We start from the raw sequence: 9,801 nt of genomic DNA, 5'->3' as shown, positions 1-9,801 counted from the left end.
ATAGAAGGCTTGAGAGGAGAGAGTTTTGTCTTTGAGGAATTTATAGACTTACTTCTGAGAAAAGAAATACACAGAAAATGTTTCTTGATCCAGGATGCTGGTTATGGGTGTGTTCATTTGTGAAAACCTAGTGAGATGCACACTTTTCATGTGTGCTTTTCTGTTATGTTATACTTTGTAAAATTTTTTTAAAATTTAATGACATTAACAGCAGTACAGAACTAAGTACCAAATGAAAAATACAATTCAAGGAGCTCAGGAGGGACTAGTCATCGTTAATAAAAGCTGTAATAGTTAAAATGTATTAAGCAATCACTACATGCCAGGTACTGTGTTAAATAAGCGTTTTACATTTCATCCTCACAATATCACTGTGAGGTCATGATCTAACCAACAGTTATTTGCCACAGTTACATAATTACTCCTTCCTCCTTGAAACCCCTTCCTTTCCATTCCAGGCCAACACACTCCTGGGTTTTCTTCCTATCTCCCTAGCTACTCTTCGACCTGCCTTTTACCCCAGACTTTTAAAATTCAAATACTTTAGGGCCCAGCTATAGTCCTCTTCCCTATCTAGATTCCCTGGGATAGGTACTACTATCATTATTCCTGTTTTACAAGTGAAAACATTGCAGCACAGGGAGATTCAAACCTAGGCAATCAATACTACAGAGCCCATGCTCTTCACTACCTCACTAACCCACTTTCTTTGGTCTTCCATACAAGAGGCAGGACATAGCTACACACATTTCACATTCCAGTATCCTCAGTAATTGAGAAAAAAGACATAGGGTAAGGCACATGGCACCCTCCTTGATAAGATATTAATGATTAATACCAGGTACCAAGCCAGCAGGAAACCAATGCTCTTGCAAATTCTGTTAAACAATTTTCCTTCCTAAATTTCTTCACTTTGTATTTTGGTACTTCTCAAGGAGAAATGTGAAAACATTCTAGAACTTAGACTCTCAAATCTAGATGCTCATTAGAATAATCTGAAGAGCTTTCAAGAATACATATGGGCCCTCTGAAGACCTACTAAACTTAGAGTATTCCAGGAATCTGTGTTTCTAAGAAGCACTCAAGCAAATTCTGAAGTTGGTAACCCAGTACCTGAATTTGGGAAGCCTTTGTTCCAGAGAGAATTCTCTGGTCCTCAGAGGCTGAGTAATGACTACCACATATTTACCTGCCTATAAGAGGCTGAAAATGAAATGAGAATAAAGATGTAAATTCTCCAAGGAGTAGTTTCCTTCAATCAGGAAACTAGAGCAGCAACAGTGGAATTTTAGATCAGGACACCACAAATTTCTGGGTAGCCTGGGAATTTGTTGCCATGATAGAGTTTGCAGCCAGGTGATGCCATCCTTTAGTTTAGGAGGGGGTCATCTGGGCAGCAAGAACCAATATAATATTTGAGCACTCATTTCCCGAGAACTCACCACGTGTTATTAGGGAATCCAAGAGTATTAAGAGATATGGCCATTGTCCCCAGGCTACAGAAGAAAACATTGTTAACATGCCATTTTTGCATAACCATAAATGCACACATATTTTGCATACATATGCGAGTAACAATTACAGTGGAACCATACATGCTGAAACTAAGGCAAAGAAGTCACTTCAACACGCTCATTGAAGTCTTACCTCTGTGAGTGCATGCAATTGTCCTTGATGTACACACACACCCATGAACCTACAAAACGAAACAGATTTTTTTTTAAACAAATGAAAAGGACATGAACATAACTAGTGTAGTTGCACATGCGAGACAATCCAATACCTGTGAAGTCTACTGGGTTCCTGTATAACAGCGGTCCCCAACCTTTTTGCCACCAGGAACGGGTTTCGTGGAAGACAATTTTCCCGGGAAGGGGGTGGGGTGGGGTGGGGAGGGGGGGAATGGTTCAGGTGCTAATGTGAGCAATGGGGAGTATTGGGCCGAGGCAGATGAAGCTTGGATCGCTCGCCTGCCGTTCACCTCCTGCTGTGCAGTTCCGAACAGGCCGTAGACCGGTGCTGGTCCTCGGCCCATGGGTTGGGGACCCCTGCTGTATAACAAACCTTGATAGCACTTCTGTAACTTTCTAAGTTTATCATGAAACATCTGGTTGCGTCAAGACCTAGTGGTAAAAAGCAATGGTAGAAGAGGGAGGGGAGCAAGCCTTTAAAAACAGCATGGTATAATGGAACAAGCACCAAACTGGAAGCAAAGAAACCTGGTGCTGGTTTAGCTCTGCCATTATCTGACTACGTGCTCACACACACAGAAAGGTCACTAACCCTATGGGGCTCAGTTTCCTCACCTAGAAAGTAAGTAGGTTGAACTACCCATCTGATGGTCTGTAATTTACAAACAACAAACTGGGGTTGGGAGCACCCGCATTGGCTGGATGACAAAGGGCGAACTTCCTTGACATAAAAAGAACTCTTCTAAATATGTAATTTTAAAAAGAACCCAGTAGAAAAATAAGCAAAAGGTACGTGTATAACTCACACGAAAATAATAAAGGGCTAATAATATCAAAATGTACTTTAATTCTCTCATAATTAGAGAGATGTACACTAAAACAGGAGATACTACCTTTTAAATCTATCAATGAACAAAGGTTAAGAATGATAATGCTTGGCGAATTCCCTGGTGGTCCAGTGGTTAGGTTGAGTCCCTGGTCAGGGAACTAGGACCCCGTAAGCCGCGCGGCACAGCCAAAAAAAAAAAAAAGAATGCTAATGCTCAGTGTTGTCCAGAAGGTAAGGAAACTGGGATAGAAAACACTGTTGAGCTCTTGGCACAACTTTTTCAAAGGGTAATTAATTGATCACATCTAGCAAAAACTTTAATTGCTCCAACAATTCCACCTCTAGAATTTATCTTACAAGTATACTCAATTTGGATGAGCAAAAATTCACATAAAAGGACATCTACCTCACCGGTGTATGTGAATCTAAATACCCACCAATAAAAACTTGTTAAATATTTATGGTATAGGGCTTCTCTGGTGGCGCAGTGTTTAAGAATCCCCCTGCCAATTCAGGGGACACGGGTTTGAGCCCTGGTCCAGGAAGATCCCACATGCCGCGGAGCAACTAAGCCCATGTGCCACAACTACTGAGACTGTGCTCTAGAGCCCGTGGGCCACAACTTCTGAGCCCATGCACCACAACTACTAAAGCCCACACGCCTAGAGCCCGTGCTCCACAGCAAGAGAAGCCACAGCAATGAGAAGCCCGTGCAGCGCAACAAAGAGTAGCCCCTGCTCGCCCCAACTAGAGAAAGCCCACGCGCAGCAACGAAGACCCAACACAGTCAAAAATAAATAAATATTTTTTAAAATTTATGGTTTTATTCATAGATTGGAATACTATATAGCATTAAAAAGAATGAAGTAAACTTTATGCACTGACATGAGAACATACCCAAAATATACCATTAAATGAAAACATCGAGCTTTAAGATCCCATTTGTGCAAAAAACATTTTGTATATTAATAGAAAATGTCTAGAAGCATTAATAAAAAATGGTACTGAGGGAGAAAAGGGTGATTTTTATTTTTTAGTGCACATACTTATGTCATATTTGAAGTTTTTTCAACCAACAGGCTACATTTATATATAAAAATAATTTTTAAATAAAAATCATAAATCAATTATTATGACTGATGATGATTATAAAGTAGGAGAAAATAAATGACATAAAGTCAGTGACACTTGGGGCTTGGGCTGTCAAGAAGGAAGTCTCATTAACAATACCCACAGGTCCCAAGTAAGCTCTAGTTTAGAAGGGCAAAGGAAAGGGAAGAGACTGACTAAAGTAAGAGTGAAGGCACAGCAGTAACTGTGCTGGAAAGGACCATAAAGTTCCAGGAAGGCAGAGTCCAGGTCATATTCTTCCCTGTGCTCAAGGACCTAACAGTGCCTAGCAAATAGTTTGCTCACTCAGTAAATAATTGTTGAGTGAAAAGAAAGTGAGGCAGAATGCCTGGTCGCTGTAACATCACAGCAGAGTTTTAAAGACGTGCTGCTTCAACCAAAATTACTAACGTGGAAATTTCAGAGTTTCTCCAAGAGGTGGTTTCTGGACCACTGGTTTTCTCTAAATGTATCCAGAGACACGGTGGGGACTTGAGAAAGGAAAGAACCCAAGGAAATATCTAGGTAGTACGGAAAATAGGATGCAGGTTCCAATGACTAGCTGAAACTTACCTCTGGCTTGGGAATAAATAGGAAGCGAAATAACAGAGTAGTTAAAAGAGCTTTAAAGTTAGATGGTGTGGGTTCAAATCCCACCTCCACTCTTTACTAGGCAAGCATTAGTTTCCCTCTCTGTAAAATAGGATAATAGTGTCCACAACGTAAGGTTGTTGGAAAGACTGAATGAAATAATGAATGTAAAGTTCATAGCACAGTGACTGGTACATAGTAAGAGTTCAAAAAATGTAAGCCATTTCCATAATTATAACTTAGAAGTGGACCAGGTAAGAATCCAATTTGGTCACAGGTGGCTGGGCAGAAGCTGGTTTATACGTATGCCTACTCTCCCCTCCATTCCCCATCCTTTGTCCCTACCTCCATCCCCTGCTTTGTAAAAGTGGGACATTTAACTTTATTCATCTGTCAGTTTCTTTACTATGAAACTCACTACCTAATACAGAAGAGAATGAGGGGAGGAATGTGGGACAGGTAAAAGTCTAAAGAATAATGAACGTAAGTAACACAGAGTGCTGGAAGACTGAATCTGGACTCCTGAATGTTTCTGGCCAGCACAGTATAGCGTCTATAAGCTATGCAGATAGAGCATCTGAGAGTTTCAGTTAACATCAGAAACTAGTTGGGTAAAAGATAGGAAGCTGTACTAGAGCAAAGGAAATCCAGGCAAGATACATGAGAAAACAATCAATCTAGGGGAGATGCAGTTGTAGAGGTATCTTCTTTTTTCTTATTAAAGACATTTTATTTTATTTTATTTTTTTGGTAATAACATTTTTATTGAAGTACAGTTGATTTACAATGTTGTATTACTTTCAGGTGTACAGTAAAGTGATTCATATATATATATACTTTTTCAGTTTTGTTTCCCTTATAGTTTATTACAAAATACTAAGTATAGTTCCCTGCGCCATATAGTAGGTCCTTCTTTAGTAGTGTGTATATATTAATCCCAAACTCCTAATTTATCCTTCCCCCACACCCTTCTCTTTTGGTATCATAAGATTATTTTCTACGTCTGTGGGTCTATTTCTATTTTTGTATATAAGTTCATTTGTATCATTTTTTTTCACATTCCACATATAAGCGATATCATATGACATTTGTCTTTCTCTGTCTTCATTTAGTATGATAATCTCTAGGTCCATCCATGTTGCTGCAAATGGCATTATTTCATTCTTTTTTACGGCTGAGTAATATTCCATTGTGTATATATATCACATCTTCTTTATTGTAGAGGTATCTTAAAAATAGGTCACTGTTCTCTAAGTGTTCGTACAACTCCCCAATCACTGAAATTACGAGAGTCAGTATTCCATTCATTTATTCAACAACTATTTATTGAATGGCCACTAATTGTAAGGCATTAGGGACAGGACAGTGAATAAAACAAAGTCCCTTCTCTCACAGAATTTTCATTCTAGGGGTAATTCTGTTGGAAAGCAATTGTAATAAAAGGTTAAGTGGGTGTTTTGCAGAATGTGGTTAAATTGTATGCATAAATAGCGTTTCTAGGGACTTCCTTGGTGGCATAGTGGTTAAGAATCTGCTTGCCAAGATGGGAATAAAGACACAGACCTACTAAAGAATGGACTTGAGGATATGGGGAGGGGGAGGGGTGAGATGTGACAGGGTGAGAGAGTGTCATGGACATATATACACTACCAAATGTGAAATAGATAGCTAGTGGGAAGCAGCCGCATAGCACAGGGAGATCAGCTCGGTGCTTTGTGACCACCTAGAGGGGTGGGATAGGGAGGGTGGGAGGGAGGGAGATGCAAGAGGGAAGAGATATGGGAACATATGTATACGTATAACTGATTCACTTTGTTTTAAAGCAGAAACTAACACACCATTGTAAAGCAATTATACTTCAATAAATATGTTAAAAAAAAAGAAAAGAAAAAAAAGAATCTGCTTGCCAATGCAGGGGTGATGGGTTCGATCCCTGGTCCAGGAAGATCCCACATGCTGCGGAGCAACTAAGTCCATGCGCCACAACTACTGAGCCTGTGCTCTAGAGCCCATGTGCTGCAACTACTGAGCCCACACACCGCAACTACTAAAGCCTGCGCACTCCAGGGCCCGCATGCCACAACTACTGAGCCCGTGTGCTGCAACCACTGAAGCCTGCACGCCTAGAACCCATGCTCCACAACAAGAGAAGCCACCACAATGAGAAGCCTGTGCACTGCAACAAAGAGTAGCCCCCGCTCACCGCAACTAGAGAAAGCCCGCGCGCAGCAATGAAGACCCAATGCAGCCAAAAATAAATAAAAATTTTTTAAAAATAGCTGTTTCTAGTGAACCTCTTACAGAAATGATGCTTCTCTGAGATTAAATGGTATTCCTACCTAAGGATAATTCTATTCTCATTACTCCTCCATAGCAAAAAAAGGTAAAGTAAAATACAATAAGCTATGTTTCTTCCTTCACTACAGCTTTCTAAACTATAATGGGCACTAACAGGGGTTAATAACTATGGCCTACTACTCGTTTTCATAAAGTTTTATTGGAACAGACATGGTATTTTCTATGGCTGCTTTTGTGCTACAACAGCAGAGTTGAATAGTTGTGACAGAGACTGTATGGCTTGCAAAGACTAAAACATTTACTATCTAGTCCTTTACAGAAAGAGTTTGCTCACCTTTACACTAGAGCATAGAAATCTATCCATATCCACCTAGGGGAACTTAAACAAGTTACTTAACCTTTATAAATCTCCATTTCCTTATCTGAAAAAAATGGACCTGAAAATAACACTACCTTAAAGGATTGTTAGGAGGATTAAATGGATATTTCAGGGACAATGTTTAGCAATGTCTAGCCTATGATCAAATAAAGGTTAATTGTTTTTTTATTTTGTTATTATTAATAATTCTAAATTATGCCATCCCTTACATGGCTATTAGCGTTACCTTTTCAAAACACGAAATATGTCATTTCCTTCTTTATAAACCTTCAATGGTTCCCTTCTGCCTATAGAATAATGTCAAAATTCCTTACCACAGCACTTGAAACTTTCCATGATTTGCTCCAACTTATCTTTGGAAGCTCACACTTTCCCATGAGCCTTATTCTTCACCCATCTCTCCCTTTCCTCTGGTTCTATCCTACAAATATATTTAAATTTACCCATCTTAAAAAATGCTTCCCTTGTCCCTCTCCCTAAAATATGATCCTAATACACTCTTTGCACTTGTGACCAAACTTTAAGGTTACATACACAATCTACGTATCTTTAACCTTCCTTCGTTTCTAAATTCATTATAACCTGTCTTCTGCCCACATTACTCTTTTGTAACTTTCCTTACTGTGGAAGATTCAGAGTTTTATTTATCTCTGTATTTCTAGCACCTAGTATAGTACCTTGCACACAGTAAGGAAGCTCTCAGTAAAGATTTGTTGAAAGGCATGAATGATTTTTATGACCTGGAAACTTAAGTTAAAGCTCCTCCCTGAGCTGGAAGACTTCATTTACTTACTGAAAATTATCCTTCTAGGATCAGCTAAAATTTCATCTTCTCTACAACGATCTCCAGGATGCCCTCAGTAAACATTAGTACTCTTTCTCTCTCTTCCTGCCCCCCAGTACTGCTAACATCCTTCTTTGAAAGATTGCTCATTAGCATAAGTGAAGTAGTCCAGGGTGTGGAGTCAGACTACTTGGATTTGAATCCTGGCTCTGCCACTTACTGATGACCTCTCTGTATTTCAGGGTTTTCCACATGCAAAATGGGAATGTTAATATTACCTAACCTATATGGTTATTGTGAAGATAAAATGAGACAACTTGAGCTCCTGGAACATAGTAAGCACTAGAGAATGTTAGCTATTCTTCTCTTAACCTTTCTGACTTTTTCTCCAGACTGGAATATAAGAAAGGTTTTTAAGAGTACAGATCTCATCTAACTTATTTCTATATACAGTGCCTGACATACAATGCTTTGCATGTTAAGATGCTAAACAAGCATTTCTTGAATGAAAAAGCAGTAATCACCAAATTAGCTTCACAATGTAAACTCGTTTTATAAGAAAGAACATTCAGAGGCAGGTACAAGGCTGGAAAGCCAAGAGGTGTTTACTTTATTTAATCAAATATTTATATAGAAGCTAGGCAATAGGATTCTACTAGCAAAACAATGGCTACATTCTAAAGTTATGGATCTCCTAGAAGCTGAAAGTATTTGGTTTGGGTGTGATACACCCTTGCTTCCCTTCCCCCCAGATCCACCGTCACTATGACCACATCATCCACAGAGATGTCACAGACGACACATTCAGGCAGGCACTGGCTTCATGTGACAGTCTTCCCCACTTCCTACTCACATCGCCACATCACAGTGGTGTCGCACAATTCTACCGTTATGTGAAACTTTTCTGCCAGACCTCCTCAACCTCACTTCTTTTCCAGCACCACACTTCCTACTCACACTTCCTACTCTCATCACCACATCACAGTGGTGTCGCACAATTCTACCTCTATGTGAAACTTTTCTGCCAGGCCTCCTCACCCTCACTTCCTCTCCACCACCACCATGTCGAAAATGGTGTTACAGAGCTGGCAAGCTGAGACAGGCATTAGCTTTATATTGGAAGAAGAGCTTGAGCAGAGTTAATCATTCCAGTTGCTATAAACAGAATATACTTTAAAAGGGAAATATTACTCATCCTTAACAGGGAAGTGATTTATGCCTAGAAAAGCATTTAATATCAACAATAAGTTTTTACTGAAATTTTTATTGCTTCTTTAATCAAAATCTAAACTGTGGCTGAAGCTTAAAATCACTTTTGGTAAGAGACAGGATCTAAAAAAAGTTACATTCTGATTGATTCTTATTCTCCACTACCACCACCCAAAATCATGCAAGATAAAATTACTTAGCTGGGGAAGGGAGCACTTTCTTAATGGATATGCTTGAGAGTGAGTGATTGATTACTCAACTTTGTTATTCTTAATTTCATATTACACACACATTCACGTTGCTTTTGATTTTTTAGACCAGTGCTTCCTAAATTTTAGTGTGGAAACAGATCACCTAGAAATCATGTAAACTGCAGACTTAGATTCTATAGGTCAGGGGGGACTTGAAATTCTGAATTTCTAAAAGCTCCCAGGTGATGCTAATGCTGCTTGGTCTATGGACTTATATGTTGAGTGGCAAGGCTCAGTGTAGACCAAGGATAGCTAGCTGATCACTACTCTAAAGTTAGTAAGACTACAACAGGAAACTCCCAACTCTGATACTACTGGTAAACTAGACTTTGACCAGAGACTTTGGCTCCCTCTAAGTAGAAGTATTTTTGACCGAGCATGCTTCTGAATTACCAAGGCACTCCATCAACACCACACTGCTACAGCATCATCATTTTCTACCTTTAACTGTTTTATAATATGCCTTATATCTCCCCTACTAGACTATAAGCTTTTTTTTTTTTAAATAAATTTATTTATTTATTTATTATTTTTAGCTGTGTTGGGTCTTCGTTTCTGCGCGAGGGCTTTCTCTAGTTGCGGCGAGCGGGGGCCACTCTTATTGCGGTGCGCGGGCCTCTCACTATCGTGGCCTCTCTTGTTGTGGAGCACAGGCTCCA

The 9,801-nt window shown here is 39.5% G+C and overlaps 1 protein-coding gene and 1 pseudogene across 5 annotated transcripts in view; one reads left to right on the top strand and one right to left on the bottom strand.

The window, feature by feature from the left end:
* Nucleotides 1-9,801, bottom strand: part of TESK2 (testis associated actin remodelling kinase 2) — a 103,953-nt gene that overhangs the window by 38,067 nt on the left and 56,085 nt on the right. For 3 of the 4 annotated variants that reach the window (XM_082364871.1, XM_082364872.1, XM_082364870.1), the window contains exon 3: nt 1,648-1,696. The exons of the other annotated variant lie outside the window; for it this stretch is intronic. In XM_082364871.1, coding sequence (XP_082220997.1) covers nt 1,648-1,696 — 49 coding nt within the window. The remainder of the gene's footprint in view (nt 1-1,647; nt 1,697-9,801) is intronic. 4 annotated transcript variants of the gene reach the window in all.
* Nucleotides 1,703-9,801, top strand: part of LOC309615746 (BCL2/adenovirus E1B 19 kDa protein-interacting protein 3-like pseudogene) — a 21,270-nt pseudogene continuing 13,171 nt past the window's right edge. Inside the window, exon 1 of the transcript in view lies at nt 1,703-9,801. This exon is cut by the window's right edge and continues 13,171 nt beyond it. The product of the transcript in view is annotated as a BCL2/adenovirus E1B 19 kDa protein-interacting protein 3-like pseudogene (transcript).

This window comes from Balaenoptera borealis (genome assembly GCF_965194805.1).
Source record: "Balaenoptera borealis genome assembly, chromosome: 1".
NCBI lineage: Eukaryota > Metazoa > Chordata > Mammalia > Artiodactyla > Balaenopteridae > Balaenoptera > Balaenoptera borealis.
This window is presented reverse-complemented; position numbering and strand designations above follow the sequence as displayed.